This window comes from Microtus pennsylvanicus, chromosome 6, assembly GCF_037038515.1.
Source record: "Microtus pennsylvanicus isolate mMicPen1 chromosome 6, mMicPen1.hap1, whole genome shotgun sequence".
In the NCBI taxonomy this organism is placed as follows: domain Eukaryota; kingdom Metazoa; phylum Chordata; class Mammalia; order Rodentia; family Cricetidae; genus Microtus; species Microtus pennsylvanicus.
In genome coordinates this window covers 97,568,041-97,589,251 of record NC_134584.1, presented here as the reverse complement: position 1 = coordinate 97,589,251, position 21,211 = coordinate 97,568,041, and the positions used below count along the sequence as shown (strand labels likewise).

The window sequence follows — 21,211 nt, the reverse complement described above, 5'->3', positions numbered from 1 at the left end:
TGTAAGTAGGAATCTGTATGTCACTGAGGAAGTTGAGACATGTATGGAAGAGAAGAAAGGCAGTCGCTGGAAGTAAAAGGGAATTATTTCTGATGTTTGAGGTAACTCTTCTGAAGAGAAAGGCTTAGAAGTCGGACTAGATGCAGACCCAGAGTTAAGTAGGTTCTGTGTTGGTGCCCACAGGCCGTGCTTACATGGACAGCCTTGCTGCTTGCTTTGCTTTCTTACTTTGAAGCTTTAGCAGTGTTTTTGTCAGTGCTTTTGTTGTGTGTGGTTTTTTTTTTAATCACATTTATGTGTGGGGAGGCATACATGGGTCATATGTGAAACTCAAAGATGATTTGTGGGTGTTGATTCTCTCCTTCCACAATGTCTCCAGGATTGAACTCAGGTCTCTGGGTTTGACAGCTGATACTTCTCGCTGCCGCCTTACAAAGTACTTTAGACCAGTGCTTCACAACCTTCCTAATGCTGTAAACCTTTAAGTTCCTCATGTCATAGTGGCCCCTTTAATACAGTTCTTCCCGTTGTAGTGACCCCTTTAATACAGTTCTTCCCATTGTAGTGACCTCTTTACTACAGTTCTTCCCATTGTAGTGACCTCTTTAATACAGTTCTTCCCGTTGTAGTGACCCCTTTAATACAGTTCTTCCCATTGTAGTGACCTCTTTACTACAGTTCTTCCCATTGTAGTGACCTCTTTAATACAGTTCTTCCTGTTGTAGTGACCTCTTTAATACAGTTCTTCCCATTGTAGTGACCTCTTTAATACAGTTCTTCCCATTGTAGTGATCCCCCCTTTAATACAGTTCTTCCCATTGTAGTGACCTCTTTACTACAGTTCTTCCCATTGTAGTGACCCCTTTACTACAGTTCTTCCCGTTGTAGTGATCCCCCCTTTAATACAGTTCTTCCCATTGTAGTGACCTCTTTAATACAGTTCTTCCCATTGTAGTGACCTCTTTAATACAGTTCTTCCCATTGTAGTGACCTCTTTACTACAGTTCTTCCCATTGTAGTGACCTCTTTAATACAGTTCTTCCCGTTGTAGTGACCCCTTTAATACAGTTCTTCCCGTTGTAGTGACCCCTTTACTACAGTTCTTCCCGTTGTAGTGATCCCCCCTTTAATACAGTTCTTCCCATTGTAGTGACCTCTTTAATACAGTTCTTCCCATTGTAGTGACCTCTTTAATACAGTTCTTCCCATTGTAGTGACCTCTTTAATACAGTTCTTCCCATTGTAGTGACCTCTTTAATACAGTTCTTCCCGTTGTAGTGACCCCTTTAATACAGTTCTTCCCATTGTAGTGACCTCTTTGATACAGTTCTTCCCGTTGTAGTGACCTCTTTAATACAGTTCTTCCCATTGTAGTGACCTCTTTAATACAGTTCTTCCCATTGTAGTGACCTCTTTAATACAGTTCTTCCCATTGTAGTGACCTCTTTACTACAGTTCTTCCCATTGTAGTGACCTCTTTAATACAGTTCTTCCCATTGTAGTGACCTCTTTAATACAGTTCTTCCCGTTGTAGTGACCCCTTTAATACAGTTCTTCCCGTTGTAGTGACCTCTTTAATACAGTTCTTCCCGTTGTAGTGACCTCTTTAATACAGTTCTTCCCGTTGTAGTGACCCCTTTAATACAGTTCTTCCCATTGTAGTGACCTCTTTAATACAGTTCTTCCCATTGTAGTGACCTTTTTAATACAGTTCTTCCCGTTGTAGTGACCCCTTTAATACAGTTCTTCCCATTGTAGTGACCTCTTTAATACAGTTCTTCCCATTGTAGTGACCTTTTTAATACAGTTCTTCCCGTTGTAGTGACCTCTTTAATACAGTTCTTCCTGTTGTAGTGACCTCTTTAATACAGTTCTTCCCGTTGTAGTGACCCCTTTAATACAGTTCTTCCCATTGTAGTGACCTCTTTAATACAGTTCTTCCCATTGTAGTGACCTCTTTAATACAGTTCTTCCCGTTGTAGTGACCTCTTTAATACAGTTCTTCCCGTTGTAGTGACCTCTTTACTACAGTTCTTCCCGTTGTAGTGACCTCTTTAATACAGTTCTTCCCGTTGTAGTGACCTCTTTACTACAGTTCTTCCCATTGTAGTGACCTCTTTAATACAGTTCTTCCCATTGTAGTGACCTCTTTAATACAGTTCTTCCCATTGTAGTGACCGCTTTAATACAGTTCTTCCCGTTGTAGTGACCTCTTTACTACAGTTCTTCCCATTGTAGTGACCTCTTTAATACAGTTCTTCCCATTGTAGTGACCTCTTTAATACAGTTCTTCCCATGGTAGTGACCGCTTTAATACAGTTCTTCCCGTTGTAGTGACCTCTTTAATACAGTTCTTCCCATTGTAGTGACCCCTTTAATACAGTTCTTCCTGTTGTAGGCCCCTTTGATATAGTTCCTTATGCTGTGGTGACCCCCAACCATAAAATTGTTTTGTTGCTACTTCATAACGAATTTTGCTACTGTTAAGAATTGCAGTGTAAGGTCGGGCGGTGGTGGCGCACACCTTTAATCCTAGCACTCAGAAGGCAGAGGCAGGTGGATCTCTGGGAGTTCGAGGCCAGCCTGGTCTACAGAGTTAGTTCCGGGATGGGCGCCAAAGCTACAGAGAAACCCTGTCTCAAAAAACCAAAAAAAAAAAAAAAAAGAATTGCAGTGTAAATAAATTGTAAATGTCTGGTATGCAACCCCAAAATGGTCATGACCCACAGGTTGAGAAACACTGTTTTAGACCTTTTTGACCCATACAGTTCCTTTAAGTCTCATAGCAATTACTTCCCAGATTTAGGGGTGCGTAGTTTAATTCCTTTCATACATTAGCGGTAATCTGAGTATGCCCTGTATGGGAAGTCTGCAGTGATCGAGTGCCCCTCCTTCTGTATGGCTCAAGGCTCCATGTGGCATTTACCTAATTTCTGGATCTCACTTCATAATCTAAGTGATAGACTTAGCTTTGTGAAAAATAGGGCAGAAGAGTTCTAGACTGCTCACTTACAACCTTTGACTCTGTTAAAGCAGAATTCCATGAAGCAAAGATAGAAGGGTGTGTAGGTGATAGTATTGTCATAGTTCATAGTGCCCAGGAAGTAGACTGCCTGACTTTAGATGTCAGGTCCAATACTTAGTTCTATGATTTTGGATGGTTTTGATAAACTACAAGAAGAGAATTAATTCATCTCAGAAGATTAAATGTACCTAATAAGCTTGGTGCTGAAGAGCGATATGAAATAGTAATAGCAGTGTTACAGTTGGACTAATTGAACAATTTTAGACACAGAGTCAATAATCAAAGGGGTTGTAACATTAACTTGGTGAGATGAAAAGGTTCTGTTCTGTGTTTTGCCTTCCCCCTTGTCTGTATAACGCTTATAGCACTTATCATCGTAACCATTGTTAAGCATGCTGTTCTTGGCATTAATGCATTTATAATGCTGTTAGGGCCATTACAACCATCTATCTGTGTAGCTCTTTTCATCTTGTAAAACTAAAACTATACCTTTAAATGATGGGTCCCCAGTCCTCTGTCTTCTCAGCTCCTAGCAACCACTGTTCGTTGTTTGGACTACTCGGGTGTCTCATAAGTGAAATCATAAAGCTCTGTCTCGTGACCGGCTTATTTGACTTACCATGCTGCCTACAAATGCATTTATACATATAATACAGTTTACTTTTCACTAGGCATGCTGTTTCATGCCTGGAATCCCAGCAGTTAGGAAGCTGAGGTAGGGGGATTACCTTAAATTCAAGGCAAACCTAGGCTTTAGTATAAAACCCTGCTTCAAAGAAAACTAAAAATAGAAAAAAAAAATTTCCTTGTTTTTAGAAGGTAGACTTTGTCTATCCATTCCTCCATGGCTGACACTAAGCTGCTTCCATGTGTTCACTGTTGTGACCAGAGCTACTTTGGTTTTTTTTGTTGTTGTTTTGTTTTGTTTTTTGAGACAGGGTTTTTCTGTAGTTTTGGAGCCTGTCATGGAACTAGCTCTTGTAGACCAGGCTGGTCTCGAACTCACAGAGATCCACCTGCCTCTGCCTCCCAAGTGCTGGGATTAAAGGCATGCACCACCACACTACTGGTTACTTTGAACATGGGTGTGCAAATGCCTTTTTGAGCCTATGTCTTGCTGCTTTTGGGTGTATACTCACAAGTGCAATTGGTGTTTTATCTAAGTTGCCCAGGCTGATGTTGAACCAGTGATTTTTCTGCCTCAGATTCCTGGATGCTAGAATTATATGCCCATTGCCACCATGCCTGACTAGTTTTCTTCTTTTGAGGAACTTTCCACAGTAGCTGGTTCATTTTATGATGCCAGCAACAGTATGTGAGAGTTCTTTGTCTACATCCTGATCTCCACGTTTTCTGTTTTGTTTTTCCTTTTTTGAGACAAGGTCTCACTAGCTAGCCCAGGCTGCCCTTGAGCTTGTGATTTCCCATGCAGCAGCCTCCCAAGTGCCAAGATTACAGGTATGTACCTCACATTGGCTTTTTCTCTTTCTCTTTTGTTTTGTTTTTTAATGATATCTCGTCATTGGGATGTTATACTGTGCCTGTAAACCTTATGTTTTCTTCTTTAGTTCTGAAACTAATTCCCCTTGAGTTAGTGGGCTTGGAATGACAATACTTGAAAGACTAGAGGCAGAGTTGTGAATAACATTGTTTAGCTAATTTTTTTATTTCGGTCAAATGCAATGGTCTGCAAAAATGTCTGAAATTAAGGAAATAAATGTCAGCCTAGCTAAGCCTTTTCCTCTCCTTCATCATTTTTCATTCCTGGCACCCATTGTTGATTGTAATTCTTCATTGCAAGTGATGGATTAATGTCTTAGTTTGGCTGTCATTAGTTTGATAATGGGATAATGAAAGTTGGTGCTATATTACTGTCTTAAATATGTCAATCTAGTTGAACTTAGAAAGAAATTTAAAAGGGGCTTTGCCTGTGATACTTGCTGAAATGGACTGAGGTCTTGATTCTCACGCCCTTGGTAAGCAAAAGTTGACGAGCTGAATTGCAATTAATAAATACTATATTGCAGATACTGTCATTGTCCTCAGCACTGGTTCTAAAGGAGTGAAGATCTGGGGTGAATAGGAAGGTGCTAGGTTTTGTCAATTTTTCCTTTTCTGCAGTGTGTCACAAACTTCTATTTTATTATAGTCTTTTTTAGATGTGGGTTAGTAGACAAGACATCTTTTACTCTAGGGCCACTTTGAACAAGGGTCTTCCATATGGCCAGCACTGCCCTTCACATGGGAAAACCTTCTGAACTGATATTTTAAATGTTAAACAAGTTTTTGTAGTTAAAATTTTTTAGTGTTATTCTTTCCTATAAATCTTTCCTCAGCATATGTGGTAGTATATACCTATGGTCCCAGTGCTCCAGGGTTGCTACAGGAGAGTGGCAAGGGTAACTTTTTTGCTACTTTATCTACTTTGAGTAAGAAAATATTCAATTTGGAAAACAGCTAAACCAATGCCATTTGAATCTTTGAAACAGATCCTATCAGAATTGGATGACTGAGTGTAAGCCTTAATAGCATGCCCAAGGCAGTCTCTGCATGCTGTGTAGCTGGTGGCCAGTGAGAACATACTCTGTACAAGAGTCGGACCATCTGTTTTTCTAGAAAACTTGCAAGCTTTGAAAGGTGTCAGTGGTTGTCCCTGGAAAATGTTCTTTTCTTCATTTGTAGAACTAGAAAGTCTCCTTTGCTCTCCAAGCTCTTTAATAGCTAGCTTCTGGAATCTTCTTCCTCAGGCTCAGAGCAGTGCAGAGACCAATAGAACTGCTTGCTGCCTGTGCTTAGTGCTTTGGAGGGGTGTGTCCTGGATTGTGGGTCACTTTCTTTTTTGAGTCTTGTTGGTGTCTGGCAGCATCTGAGGACTCCAGCTGCCATGGGCTCCACTGGACTATTTCAGCATTGCGCAGCTGTTCCCAGTCTGTAAGTTCCCTTTAGACATGATGAAGAGCAGCTAAGTGTTTCTGAGTTCCAAGAGCTGCACTCTGTTGTTTCTGGGGAGCTGAGGAGCAGTGAGGTTGGAGAAAGTGGCAGTGGCATAGAATAGCATGTTTACTGGCTGTCCCTGTGAGTGGGTGCTGTCAGGAGCAGAGGAGCTCTTGATTGTACAGGACTCTGGTTGCAGGTTTTTTAAACAGGAGTGTTATTACCTGAGTTTGGATATATAGAAGATAGTCTTTTAACATTATTTCAGAATTACAAAAGAGTTTTAAGAGTTATCATATAGCCTTAATTGCAGCATTGGGGAGCAGAGGCAGGTAGGGCTCTGTGGCTTAGAAGTGTGCCTGGTGTACATAGTGAATTCCAGGACAGCCAGGACTACAAAGAGAGACCCTGTCTCCAAATTTGCATATATTAAAACAAAACAAAAACTCCAAACTACTTTCACCCGATTCCTCAAATGCTGATGTTGGCTTTATACTTCACTCTTAATGCTGAACTGGTTGCTCCATACCTCTCATGATGTTGGCATTTTTTAAGACCTGGAAGCTACTTGTCATGTGTGTCTTCCCTGGCTGTTTTTAATTGGCTTGTATGATGCTTGATTTCCCCGAAACATTGAGGTTTGATTACAGAGACCAAGGAAGTAAGTAAGGTTCCTAGAGGAGTTGGGGAAGAGGCCCCCCAAACCATCTCTGACTGCGTATCCTGGCAGAGGGAGAAGTGTGGTGGCAGCTGGCTTGCAAGCACACAGTCACATACTCTCCTTCCAGCCTTTCTCCGCCTGCTGTGTATGCAGTGTGCTTGTATCCTGGTGGACACCAGAGTACAATATTGGTGTCCTATCGCTCTCCACCTTACTTTGTTAAGACAGGCTCTCTTTGAACCTAGAACTCACTGTTTATTCTGCTGGACTAACCACCTAACAAGCTACAGTCAAACCTGACTTTTACATAGGTATTGGGGATCTAAACCTAGGTCCTCATGCTTGTTCAGCTCTTGTCCGCTGAGCCATTTCTCTAGCCAGTCCATCTCCCGTGCTCTTGTTCAGGGTTATGTTTCAGTAAACAAGGGGTTATTGTCTCTGAGCTTTAAAACTTTACATATATATACTATGTGTTGGATTCTCACACACACCATATGATGGTCAGAGGACAGATAGAGTGGGTCTTGCCGACCTTGTGGGTTCCAGGGATTGAATTCAGGTCATCAGGCTTGACAGCAAGCACTCTTACTCACTGAACCATCTCCCAGCCCCTCCCGGGCCAAGACTTTTTAGATCTTGTTTATCATTTCATGGATTTCTTTACTTGTTCTATGTACAGTGTTTTAACAATAAAGTAGTCTTTTTTTCTTAGTACAATCTCTCCCTTGTAAAGCCCAGAGGTGAGGAGGGTGCTGCCAGGCAGTCCGATTACCAGACTGGACTCTTGCTTCTGTTCCTGTTAGCTGTGACCTGTGTGAATAACTCCTGCCGCTAACCTTCCTGCTTAGACCCTTCGTGAGGGTGAATGGACTTAGGCCAGGGATTTAACATGTGTCTGTTGCTGTCCTGAGTGACTGCAAATGATTGATTATGACACACTTGCCTTTTCAGAACTGCTTTTACTTATTGACTTCAGATCCTATTTCAGTCAGGAAATGATACATATAATGGGAGTATTTCTAAGACGACCTTTAATTTCCCATCTTGTAGGTTGGTGCTTTACAGTTAGTCACTACTGATGAGATCAGTTTTCTCCTTTGCTGATCCAACAACTTTTTCTCTCTAGGAATGGGATCTGTTGGGAGAGGTACTGACTGAGCTGATTTGATTCTAAATATTAAGGAAGTGGGAGTGGCAACAGGAAATGGGAGCCAACAGCTTGGAAACAAGTTTGTAACTTGATGTCAGTGAACTGGCTCTTGCCCCTGAAGTTACATGTAACTTGTTGGAAGAGCAAGTGTCTGGCCATTTTGTTTCAGTTTTTCCATTTGTCCATGATCTGCAGCTGTTCACAGCTATAACACATTTGGCAGTAATCCAGTAAGCATGCATTTATTTTTAAAATACTACATGGATGTTCAAATTTACTAAATGCCCTAGATGTAACTACTACTTAAAGATCCTGCCACATAAACTATGAACTATAAATTGTTTAACCTAAAAGATTACAGTGGGTAAGCCTTCTTTTTCTCTTCTAATTTAAGCATATTCATAACACAGCATAAGCATAGTACACAGCAAATAATCCTTGCTGTTGCCTTAACATTGTTTAAAGTTGTTTTTATTATGTTAACTTAAAAAGAAGTCTCACTTCTGATTACTCTTGTGTATTTAAGCCAGTGAAGAAAAAGAAGATAAAACGAGAGGTTAAGATTCTGGAGAACCTTCGTGGTGGAACAAATATCATTAAGCTGATTGACACTGTAAAGGACCCTGTGGTAGGTGCCTGGTGGCTGGGGAGTGTTTTAGTGGATTGGGGTGGGGTGTTTAACACCCAGGGCCTTGTGTGGTACTACATAACGGACTGATGACACTGGTATTTATTGGTAAATGGGCTTAAAAACCATACAACTGTCATGGCCCAGTGATGAGCTAGCTACCACCACTAAATGCAGTCTATGTACAGAGAAAAACCTTGCCCCGATTTGTTACCTGTTATTGCCTGTTTCTTTGATTTAGCCCCCTGAAGCATCTCATTGCCAGTTTGCACTATCTTACCTCACTAGTAAGCCTGGTATTGGGGATGTCTTTGTTGATTCTAGTGTAGAAAACTAAACAGGTCCTAGACCACCAGTCCTTTGAGAGAGAAGCCTGGCTGTTTCATATCTTTAGTTCCGCATCCACCACAAGGAGCCTCACGGTGTGTATGTACAACTAGGAATATATGCATACTTTTACAACTAAAATGCTTAGTTTGGGACAGGATGGCTCAGTAGGTACAGGCACTTGCTTCACAGGCCTGGTGACTAGCGTTTGATCCCTAGAAACCACATTAGGGTAGATAGAACCTACTCCAGAGTTGACCTCTGACTTCCATGTGTGTGCCGACATATACACACATGCACATAACATATTCCCAATGATAAAAAATTAAGAAACATATAAAATAACTTGCTTAATTTTGACTTATTTTCAGGGTTCTGTTTTAACCTTTGTTTCCTTACCCTAGGGAAAAGTGACAGTATTTGATTGACTAAGCTTCCATCCTTGCAGAACCCACTTTGGTGCCACTTGTATTGTGTTTCTGTTGTCTATCTGCTTTATGTGAAATTATTTCCCTGTTCTCTGTGGCAGTTTTACATCAGCTTATTAAGAAGCAGGGCTTTGCTTCTGTATGCTGAGGACATCCTCATCACTTAATTGTTAGACTGAGTGACAACTGTAGGCTAGCCACTGTGCCGAGTATTTAGCTGTATCACACCTTTCAATCCCCACAGTGATTCAGGGGGACATTATACTGTAAGAAAACAAAAGTCTACAAAGGCTAAGTAATTTGCCCTGCTGAACAGTAATATAGGATGAGAAAAGATTTTCCTTTTGGGCCCTGATCAAGACTGAGAAGGGGTGATTATATACTAAGTTACAATTGATTTCATAAATAATATATCCCATTCTATTTAATTCAGATTAGCCCTGAACTACATAATGTTTGAGGTTAGAATTAGTATTGTCCACTTACATACATACATACACACACACACACTATATATATATATATATATATATATATATATATATATATATATATATATATATATATATATATATATATGGTCTTAGTGTTTGAGGTAAAAATGGGTATTGTCCATTTAAAGAACACAGAGAGAGAATGTGAATTGGGGGTATAGGTGAGTTGTTATGTGCCCGTTAGCCTGAATGAGCCCTGGTTTTGTTCCCTAGAAATGCATAAATTAGGCAAGGTAATGTTTGCTTATAATCCCAGCACACAGAAAATAGAATTAGGTTGATCACAAGTTCAAGGTCATTCTCAACTACTAGGGAATTTAAGGCCAACCTGAGCTAGAGACCCCTGGTGGTGCAACCAGACTTCAGAGGCTGTGCTAGGGACTACACCTAAGGGACTTGCATATGGTAGACAAATTGTATATGTGTCCCCTCTTTTTGTCTTCCCCCCTTGCCTCTTCATCTCACCTTCTCTGTTAGCTAAACTTACTGATACCTGGCTTAATGTTTGTAATTTCTATGATACATGAGTTAAGCAAAAAAAAAAAAAAAAAAAAGAGCTGTCTTAGTGGTTAAGAGTACATGTTATTTTCCAGATAGCCCGAGTTTTATTCCCATCACCCATGTCAAGAGACTAAGAACCACCTGTAACTCCAGTTCCAGAGGGATCAGACACTTGGCCTCTGAATGACTGCACTCACATGCACAGAGCAGACATACATATTTGCCTAATACATCTGTTTTTGAGTAGTGTAGATGGAAATAGAAAGGGAACCTTAGCCCCTGAATTTGAGAGGGTCGGGCTTACTTAAATCTGAGGAAAGGTCAAATTCTTGAGGACAGTGTTAAACACATTTGTTTTTGGTGCTGCTTGGACTACTGCCCAGGTAAAGACGAGAGTGTGTGCGTGCACATGTGCACATATGTGCACGAGTTCTTGCACACATTCTCACTGTGGCCCACTTCGTAAGAACCTAGGATTTGTCCTTGAGCTAAAGTTTTAGCAGTAAAGATTTTTGAGATGAATTTTTATTTCTATCACCCTTAAAACCCATGCTTTTCTCTCAATTCTGAAACATCATTTCTGCTTATTAGCGTGATTTTATTTCTCCTGAGTTAACCTGACATTTGAAGCTCTAGATTTTAAAAGGAAGTTACTGAACTAAACATTTACTAACTGGAGCGCATGTATTTGGAGCCCAGAGTCTTCTCAGTTTGGCTGCTCATCAAGCTTCTGGAATCTTCTTGTCTCCATCTCTTGGGGATTATAATATCCGGCTTTGACATGGATGCTGAGGATTTGGACTCAGGGCCTCTTTGCCTTCGCAGCAAGTGCTCTTACCCACTAAGAAGTCTCTCTAACTATAGTGCTTTTAAAAGTTGGATTATTAAGAAAAAAAAAAAGAAAAGAAAAAGTTGGATTATAAACATTCACCTCTGAACCCAGACCAGTGATCTTTTAGGAGCCTACAAAGACTTAATAGAGTATGAAAACTGTGTCAGATGCAAATGGCAACTTGGCATATTGTTGGCTGTAAGTCTTAATAAAATCACTAATGGGTTTCTCAGGGCTGCTGCTGGGTCATTCTGGGAATATCTTGCTCTTTAAAACTTTACATAGACACAGATGTAAACAGTACATACTGAGCTTCCTGTGCATGACTGAGCAGTGATAACCTTCGTTTCATGCCAGCTATAACCCTGCCCCTCCTACCTCCCACTTTCCCCAGTTACTTTGCAGCAACCCAGACATCGTAAATACTTCAAAATCAAACAACAAAACAACAAACAGGTTTTTAGGGAGAAATTGCTCAGCCTGAGGGCCTGAGTTCAGATTCCAGCACTCATTTCAGATCCTCACGACCTCCTAGTACTCCAGCTCCAGGGTGTCTGATACCCTCTTCTGGTCTCTTTAGCAATGGATGCACACAAACACAAAAATAAATAACAAATCGAAAAAAACACAGGCAGTCCCTAATGAGAGAATCCTTTTTGCCTGTGAGGTTTGAGGGTGGGCCAATACAAACTGCATTTATTACTGTCTGAGTATCTAAAAAGAATCACTGTTCTCTCTTTCAGTCAAAGACACCAGCTTTGGTATTTGAATATATCAATAATACAGATTTTAAGGTGTGTATGCTTCTTTTTGGCATGGGGTTCACGGGTTGGAGGTGGTAGGGTGGGTACTGCTTGAACTTCAAAGCAGTCAGGGATGATGTTGGTGAATCAGATGGCAGCTTAGATCCCAAATATTGCAGATCTTTGGGGTTCTTGAATTTGGAGGAGTTACTCCAAATTGCCTTTTGACTTGCTTTCTCAAGGAGTTAGCTGCACTATCAAATCCTCTCATCTGTAATAAGAGATGTAATGCCTCATCTATTACACATCTGTTTTATACAGCACAGTTTTAGTGTACATTAACTTTGATTTTCATGAGATCTACCCTTGCTGATAGGGAAAGATAATGGATACAGAGCTTTTGTGGAAGGAATCCTTAGATTGAAGCTGCTAAACATATGTTCATACACACTGTGTCCAAAGCAGTTGATACAAAAACCTACTTCAGTCGCTGTTGTCAAAGAACCCTGTTCTGGGATATTTACACTTGGTATGGTTTTTAGTGACAGGTTTTCTTTGTGTAGCCCTGGCTGTTCTGGAACTCACTTTGTAAACCAGGCTGGCCTCAAACTCAGGCTGCCTCTGCCTCCCAAGTGCTGGGATTAAAGGCATGCACCACCACTGCCTGGCTATATACTGAAGTTTTTAAAGATAGGTTTGATTTAACTCAGGTTGGCCTCAGACTTTATCCTTTTACCTCAGGCTCCTGAGTACTGAGATTACAACTGTCTTCCAGTATTCCCAGCTGAAATATTCTTTTAAAAGAATGTTTAAAACACTGAGTTTTGAACCATCCTATTCCAGGTTTGCCTGGAATTTATTATAGTCTTTCTGCCTTAATCTGCTGAGTGCTGGAATTACTAAAATAAGTAGCCATGTGCAGCTTTAACTTGGTTCATGGATTTGTTTAATTGTAATAAAAAAAATGAACCTACTAATGAGGTTTCTGGTGTTAAGATATGCAAAGAGAAAACCTTTTATAGAACACAGTTTGATATATTAAAAAAAAAAACAAAATAGTGATGTTGGTTTCCAGGGGAATGAGAGGACTTGAGGGTGGTTACAGTTCTCTGGCAAGGAGTCAGGCACTTGTGAGTTTGTTGAGCTAGAAGCTAGAAATAAAACCATCTTGTCAAGTTGCAAGTTTCCAGTATCCCTGCTGCAGGTGAAATGAAACAATCGTATTTGCACGTATAATTTTCTTAGGTGCTATCTCTAAGGGTATCTAATGAAAAGTAAGGAGAGAAGATGCATTTACTTAAAATGAGTAGTAAGTTTTAAATATACCTAATGCAGCCTTTCTTGTACGTAACATACTTTGTTATTATAACTCCCTTACAGGTAAAATCAGTGTGGCTTTATTTAGCATTTTGTGTTTCTTAGAGGGTGGTGTCTGCCAGGTGTTGTATCAGTGTTCTTTGGGAGTTGACAGGAAATCTAACATCATAGGAAACCTGTTTCTCTGGGATCTGAATCCTTAAAGGAGGTGTTCTGAAGACATGATGCTCTAATGGATGCTTTTAAAGGAATTGTGGAGCTCAGTGGTTTTGAGACTTAGATATCTGAGAACATCTTTTATCCCCACTTATGTCTTCACTGGGGTATAATTCTACATTGAGATTCATGATTTCCTCAGTTTTGAAACGTTTGTTCCAGTGGTAACACTAGAGCCCCTCCTGTTTGATCTTAGAGATTTTTCTTTTCTTTTTCTGGAAGTGTTGAGGAATTTCTCTCCATTCTCAGTCTTCTGAATGTTCAGACATGTGCCTTCCTGTGGGCTTCTTTCATCCTTTGTTCTGCATCTTGCTGGGCCTTTTCCATCTGAAAGCCTTCCATAGTGTCAGTGTTCTTTGATTTCTCACCCCTCTCTTGTTCTCGCTGTCTAGAATATAATTCAAATGTTAAGCTTTGTATTTTAGAAGTCCGTTTCAGTCTCTGAATTTTTAAAAATAGTGTCCTGTTCTCTTATGCTTTATGTAATATCTGTTTTCTCATAGAGATGATTGCATTTTCTCCCATGCCTTTCATCTTTTTCTCCACAGTTTTGTTGTTTGGCTCTGTTAAGTTGCCGCTCTTGTTCTGGAGTGGTGCTCTGAAGGGCATCACTCTCTTGAGGGTCTCCAGTAGAGTGTTGTTGGTACGTTACCTCACAGCTGCCCTGTTTGCAGCCTGCTGTTTGCTCTCTTTCAGAGATAGTGGCTCTGTTCATTTCTGGGCCTTTCTGTTCTTCTTAGTTTGAAGCTCTGTGCTTATGGGTACCTCACTGTTGGCCAAATTTCCAGCTTTTTAGTTTGTTAAGTCCATGAACACGTTTTCTGGCTTCAAACTGTTGTCCCGCTCACTGTAGTTCTGGAGTTCATCCCTCCCAAGCCTGTGACTGCTTTACCTTATTGGGACCTTCAGGTGAAGCAGAGGGGTGAGAGTCCCTTTGAATGCTGAGCCATGCTATTTGGTCATCCTAAAACAACACTAAATATCAGGTAGCATGTGTGTTTTGGTAGGGTGAATGATGGCGCTTAGATATGGCAGGTCACAAATGGGCAATCTGTTAGTGTTTATGTCCTTAAGGATATTTTATATTTTATTCTGTGCCTAAATGGGAAGGTTCAGTTTTCCTTTTCATCTTTTTCTCTTTTAGTGTGAAATGCATTAATAGCTGACTTTAAAGTACTATCCAAAAAGTGTTTGTCCTCATTGAATGTCAGGGTGACGTGGTTTATGTTGTGGCTTGGTGATGAGTGTTCACCTAGCACTGATGTCCCTCGCATGCACAGGGCCTTAGGTTCCATCACCATCACTACACAACAAAACAAAAGCAGCAATGCAGTGGACACACTTGGTTGGTTTGGGGCCTTTTTGGGGGGTGGGGGGATCAGTTGACAATCAGTTTTAATCTGTAAATTTTCTTTCATTATGCAGATATCTTACTTTGGTATCTAGGTTATATTATGTTTGTAAAATGAGTTTAGGAGCCGGGTGGTGGTGGCACATGCCTTTAATCCCAGCACTCAGGAGGCAGAGGCAGGAGGATCTCTGTGAGTTTGAGGCCAGCCTGGTCTACAAGACTAGTTCCAGGACAGGCTCCAAAGCCACAGAGAAACCCTGTCTCGGGGGGAAAAAAAGAGTTTAGGCAGCTTTTCTTCATTGTAGTCTCTGAAAGTGTATATACAGTGTGTAAATCTAGGCAGCTGTCTTCCTGCCTAACTTCTTATTTGTTAGTGTTAGGTGATAGGTTTTGAGTTAGAAATGCAGATTTTAAACTAGCAGGTTAAGGGCTTTCCTCCCAGACTTTCTGCACAGTGTCCACCTATCAGCCTGTTGATTGGCCACTCAGTGTTTTTGATGCCCTTGCTGTTGTTAAATCTGTCTTTCCCTCTCATTGCTAGGTTCTTTTTTTTCTCTCTTAAGTCATCTTAGAGTTAGTTGGATATTACCATACTTGGTTCTTGAATGTGCTGTTAATAAAATCTGAGTGTGTTTCTGTGTTCCTCACAGTATCCAAGAAGTTTAGGTAGTTATACTGTAATCCATCTACTATCATGGCCTTTTTTAGAGCTTTCTCAGTTACTGTTGTCCCCATAATGTCTTTAGAGCTATGTGTGTGAGTATATGGTTCAAGATCAACCGGGCTTTTCAGAAATTCTTACATTATTGACTCTTAATTTGATTGTATTTGTGTCCAGAAAACATGTTCTATCCAGGTTTTGCATCCCTAGTCTACAAGTCTTATCACCCCACAAAGTAGAGAAGGGGAAGCTTTTTTCATGACCAGAACTATTTAAAATACTGAATGAACTGAATGTGGTGGTAGATGCCTTTAATGTCAGCACTTGGGAGGTAGAGACAAGTAGATCTCTGAGTTTGAGGCCATCCAGGACTACATAAGACAGTGTCTCCAAAAAGAAAAAAAAAAAAGGTTTGAACTTACCTTTGTTCTGTGTATATGAATATATGAAACACAGATGGATTTTGGATTTCGTTCAGATGTGGCTGGGGCATCTAATCTTATCCTTCAGAAGGCAGAAACCAAAAGGATTGGGAATTTGAGGTCAACATGATACCCTATTTCAAAAAATAAAATACCCCCAAAACAAACCATAAATGAATTTTATATTGATCTTGTCACCAAAATAATTATTTTTATGCAAATATTCTAAGAAGTAAAAAATAACCAACATTAGAAACAGGGTGGTGGTTGTGCATGCTTCTAATCCCAGCACTCAGGAGGCAGAAGCAGGGAGATCTCTGAGTTCAAGGCATGTTTGATCTACAGAGCAAGTTCCAAGACAGACAGGGATACATAAAGAAATCCTGTCTTGAAAAACAAACAACTTTTGGTCACAAGCACCACAGATGCCCAGCCTATACAGTGCTGACTATTTGGAGCCTGTTGGTTGATATTTGCTTTGTGATTGTAATGTCGGTCATGTTTTAAACCATGGTGGTTCCTTACTCATTTTTTGCTAGTGTTACATTTCATGATAGAGGTACTAGTTTGGTGTTTCTCTTTAAAAACCACCAGATTTCTATATGTCAAAGTTAAACAGTAAAAGAAACATAGTGTCCCTTAAAAAGACAAACTTTAGGGGAGGGGGGGCTGTCGCTAAGAGTTAGAGTAACTACTTAACAGCACACTCCTCAACTTGAAAGTGTCCAGTGAGAGTCGGGTGTGACACTTATATGCAATCCCAGTGCTTGGGAGACTGAGATAGGAGAATCTAAATTCAAGGCCAACCTGAACTAATAGTGAGTCAGCTTGAGCTCCATAGGAAGACCATGTCTTAGAACAAGTCTAAAGGAAAAGGTATCAGTTGAGATGCCAGTTATCTGTGCATTAAGAATGTTATAAATTAAAATTTGTTCTAGTTCCGTAAATTTCCAAACAACACTGTTTTGTTTTTTTCGGTCTTGAAGGTTACACGTTAGCAGTATCTAAATTGGTGGCTACAACATGAAATAATGCTTGTCTTTAGCTTTATATATCCCCTCCTTTTTGATCTTCATTTGAACCCTGAGATTTCTTGGTGTATACTGAGCTGTGTATGCTCGCTCTGCGTTCTCATACTTCTTATACCTGTGCTCTTGTGTACTGGGTCAGAGTCCAGAGAAAATGAAGTCCTCTTGAATTGTAGCCATTAGGCAAGTACACAGTATGACTGACTGTGACGGTCTTTGAAGTTACGCATTCATGCATGCAGTAGGAGTAAGTGAGGCCGCTGTGGTGATTCCTTGGATGTTTGTACTTGTGCATAGGAGACATCAAGCCTGGTTATCAAGTTGCATTGTCTGCTATTCTCCTCTTCACATGTTGCAGGGTTTATTTTAAAAGTCAAAGACATATTTAACCAGGCTCCTTAGATTACTCCTGTAGTAGAACTGATTTTTAGGGAATCACCAGTGTGTTTGAGGGTTTGCAACTGACCTGGATAGTTAAGTCGTTTCTTCCTTACTACCTTTATAAACTTTATTTGTGAGTGAGTATAAATCAGACTTGTGGAAATCAGTTCTTTTTTGTACCATGTGGGTCCTAGGGATGTAACTCGGGTTGTTGGGTGTGGTAACAAGTGCCTTTACTTGTGAGCCCATAATCTTCTGGGGAAACAACTTGGTTTGTTTTTGGTAAGTCTCTTATGCAAATGTGAGCAAAGCATTTTCCTGCCAACAGTCTGCAGTTGCTTGGTTAATAATACTCTCTACATACCTGGAGGGAAAGTGTGCTTCTTAGGAAGTTTCCCTTTGTAATTTCACACGAACTCTGCTAGTTCTTGAAAGCTAGGTCTGTTTTAGTCACTAACTGGTAAGCATTATAAGAGCGAGTGGAGGAGCTAGACATGCTGTCCTGCTGTGAGGGCTTGGCTTGAGAGTTTGGTGGAGACAGTGGGTGTAGGATACAGCTTTGCAGTGCATTCATGACACTTGGGAAGGCGGGGAGACTTCAGAGATCCTGAATCACCACAGTAGTGACCATCAGCTGGCAGCAGCTGCTTTCCTTATATATACATAGCTAGTTATTCGGGCAACACTGGCATAGGACTCTAGGCAGGTAGCAGGCTCGTGGTTACTACAGTGAGGATTTACCCTCAGAACTCAGCTCCCTACCAGTACCTGGTGCTAATTCTAGGGACCCTGAGAGTCTCACTATGCTGTGAACAAACACCCTAGAGCAGTGGTTCTCAACCTCTGTGGGGTCCCATATCAGGTATTTACATTACCAATCATGGTAACAGTAGCAAAATTAAATTATGAAGTAGTAAAGAAATAATTTTATGATTGGGAGTCACCGCAACATGAAAAAAAATGTATATGAAAGGATTTTAGCATTAGGACGGTGTTGAGAATCACTGCCCTAGAGGGAAAGCATGACCTAGGGTTTAAAGAAGGATGCGACCCATTTCTGTGTAGAAAGCTGAGGCGGTGGTTTGGAGAGGATCTCTGAAAGGGGGCAATGGAGGAGCAGATACCTGTTGGTGTCTCAGAGAAGGTGATTCCTGAACTCTGCGATGGAGATTGGAGCAACAATTAGAGGAAACCAGGTTGGCCCTTGGAAAGGATTTAATCATAAGCACAGGTGGTTACTTGGTCCAGATGTAGTTTAATCTTAATCCCACCAAGAACCATGAAGAAAGGTCAGACTGACTGACGGCCAGCCATTCAGGGCTTTGTAATGGAATAGGTCCAAGCACTGTTGTGTGGGTAAATGTCTTTCATATTTAGTAAAAGTAGCACTGGTTGGAATAGTCAGAAATACTTTGCTGACAGCCTAAGGACATTTGTTTTTATACCTTAGGTCCTTTACATGATGATTTATATAGATAGTATGTGATCCAAGAGGAAAAAGCCCTTTAGAGATAAAGGTTCAAATAAGATATCCCATTTTGGTTTTTTAGAAATATAAAATATTAGCACTCTGGAGGGTTGAGAACTTGATCTTTTTTCTTTTCTGGGCTATTTCTTGACCTCATGGTTCAGTTTAGCACAGCCTCTGCGATTGATCTCTCACACCCAAGTTGGTATCTTAGACCTTTATATTCTGGTTGCCAGTTGTGACCAAGTACTAGCTAAGAAACCTGCCTTGAAGCACAGGGTTGGGAAGACAGAGACCTGGGGTTTGGTCCTTAGGAGGCTGAAACAAGTTAGTGAGAAAGTACGCTTGAGTACAGCTCAGCCCACGGGTAAGCCCCTAACAGCACAGCTTCTTATGGGCCCAAGCCAGCAGTTATTTGGGGCTGAGAGAGCTACATATTCTTACTAAGCTGGAAAGGCAAGTTACTCTTCCCTAATGGGGGAGGAGAGATGTGGCCTCTTCTCTACAACTGTGCTTTTAATCAGTTTCTTTGTCATATTTGCAGATAATTTTCATTTTCCTGTTTATAAAATCACAGTGTTACCATTCTGTGCCCCTTGGAGGATCCCTGGGATATGTGATTCTTTTCTTTAATAGAGGAAAAGTTTAAAGTTGTTTCAATTAACTTTATTTATAGGAAACACTGCCTACATTGACAGGGAAAGAAATTTGCTTGGAACTGATTGGTTACCAAAGGCAATGCATAGTGTCTGACTGCACATGTGGTACTTTAATGATCCTGGTACTCTGCTCCAAGAAATTCAAATTCAAACTCCATGAGGCGGATCTCTGGATTATCAGTAATGAAAGTTTCCTTGCGTGTGTTAGCTTGTCTTGTGGTCATGTTTGACACTGCTACCTTTTTATTTTTAACACCTTATTACATTATTCCTTTTTTAAAAAAAATATATCAGTTACTGCCTGTGAAATCTTTTTTAGCCTGGAATTCTTTGGTGGGGATCAGAGGGCATAGATTTTTGAGAAGACTCATGGCATTTTTCAAATGTCTACTACTTTCCCTGTTTCTTTTACAAGTCATTTCATTCCCCTAACACTTGTCGGCAGCAGCTGGGGAAGGTTCCATGTGTGCTCTGAGCTGGGTGGGCTCAGCTTGATGTGGACAGCTAGACAACTTTGGCTTAACAATAGCGTGGCTGTTGTTATTAGAATTCTAGAATGTGAAGTAGCAAAGATCAAATTGGCTATAGTGTTTCCCTCTCCCAGAACTCTTCCTTTTCCCCTTCTCTGCTGAAGGTGGAATGTTGAGCTCTCTCATCTTTGCCATTCCAGGTCAGGCAGTGAAGTTGTGGGTGGCCATTGTAACTAAATTTGCGGAGGAAGGCCAGCATTTAGAATAACAAATACAATCAGACTAAATTAACTTTCTGTTTTCTGAAATCTGTTTCAGCAACTCTACCAGATCCTGACTGACTTTGATATCCGGTTTTATATGTATGAACTACTTAAAGTAAGTAGCATTTGTAAACAGTACTTTAAAAAAAAAAAAAAAACAGGCATATTCCTTTAAGAAGTTTTTGAAAAGACAAAATTCAAGCAGAATATTTTCTGCTACCCAGAGAATCTAGTGAGGCCTAAACTTCTGATGAGAATTCTGTTGTGAGACCTCTTAGGTTTTCTTCTTCTTTTTTTTTTTAATTTAACTTTATTTTATGTGCATTGGTGTGAAGGTGTCAGATCCTATGGAATGGAGTTACAGACAGTTGTGAACTGTCATGTAAGAGCTGGGAATTGAACCCGGGCCAGCTAAAAGAACAGCCAGTGCTTTTAACCACGGAGTCACCTCTCCACAGGTTTTCAGTAAAACTTAAAAGACTGGTCAAAAGCAGGACAGGGCCATTATACAAAGGTCACAACCCCCTGCGCCTCTTGTTGGCTGTTGAAGGTTTCCTTTGCCAGTTAATTAATCCTAGTCTTCTATGTAGAAAGTCACTCAGACATAAAGACTTTAAAGATGGATTCTTATTGCTTGTAATCTCAGAGTTTGCCTGGTAAGTCTTTTTTAGATTCAAGTCTGCCTGACTGAGACAAAGTGGTCTGGGTTGGTCCCATTCATGTATCTTGTGATACAGGCTGGCGTTGCTGGAATAGTTGATCCCGTCTTTGAAATAGCAGTAAGAATGAAGACCTCAATGTGTAAACACTTCAACCTGGCCCGTGCTGGTTTGCCAGCACCTGTTAACCAAAGTCAACCCTGTGGCCAGCCCTTGATTTCAAAGGGTGTAAAATGGTTGTTATTTCTTGGTGGGAAAGTCATAAAGAGGGATGGGTACAGAATTGGTAGTCTTTTTTTTTTGTTTTTGTTTGTTTGTTTGTTTATCAAACTTTGATTTATCATCCTTTCTTATATGAGAAGATCTACCCCTCACCCCAAGTGCTAGTGCTCTCTCAATCTAGGGAGAAGTGATGGGTGGACCTTCTAAATGACTTAAAAATACCAAGTACTATAAAAAAAATAGAAGCATTATCAATTGGCAAAAGAATATTTTCATTTGTCTAGGTGAACACTTGAGTAAAGCATTCTGAAATGCTGCATGTACCTTTTAAGGTAATGAATCACTAATAACTTCATAAGAACTATGAGCTC

General features: G+C 40.4%; 1 protein-coding gene across 5 annotated transcripts in view; it reads left to right on the top strand.

The window, feature by feature from the left end:
* Positions 1-21,211, top strand: part of Csnk2a2 (casein kinase 2 alpha 2) — a 40,815-nt gene that overhangs the window by 5,347 nt on the left and 14,257 nt on the right. For 3 of the 5 annotated variants that reach the window (XM_075977004.1, XM_075977006.1, XM_075977003.1), the window contains exons 3-5: positions 8,297-8,398; positions 11,724-11,774; positions 20,015-20,074. In XM_075977004.1, coding sequence (XP_075833119.1) covers positions 8,297-8,398; positions 11,724-11,774; positions 20,015-20,074 — 213 coding nt within the window. The remainder of the gene's footprint in view (positions 1-8,296; positions 8,399-11,723; positions 11,775-20,014; positions 20,075-21,211) is intronic. The other 2 variants (XM_075977005.1, XM_075977007.1) reach the window with 2 other exon arrangements.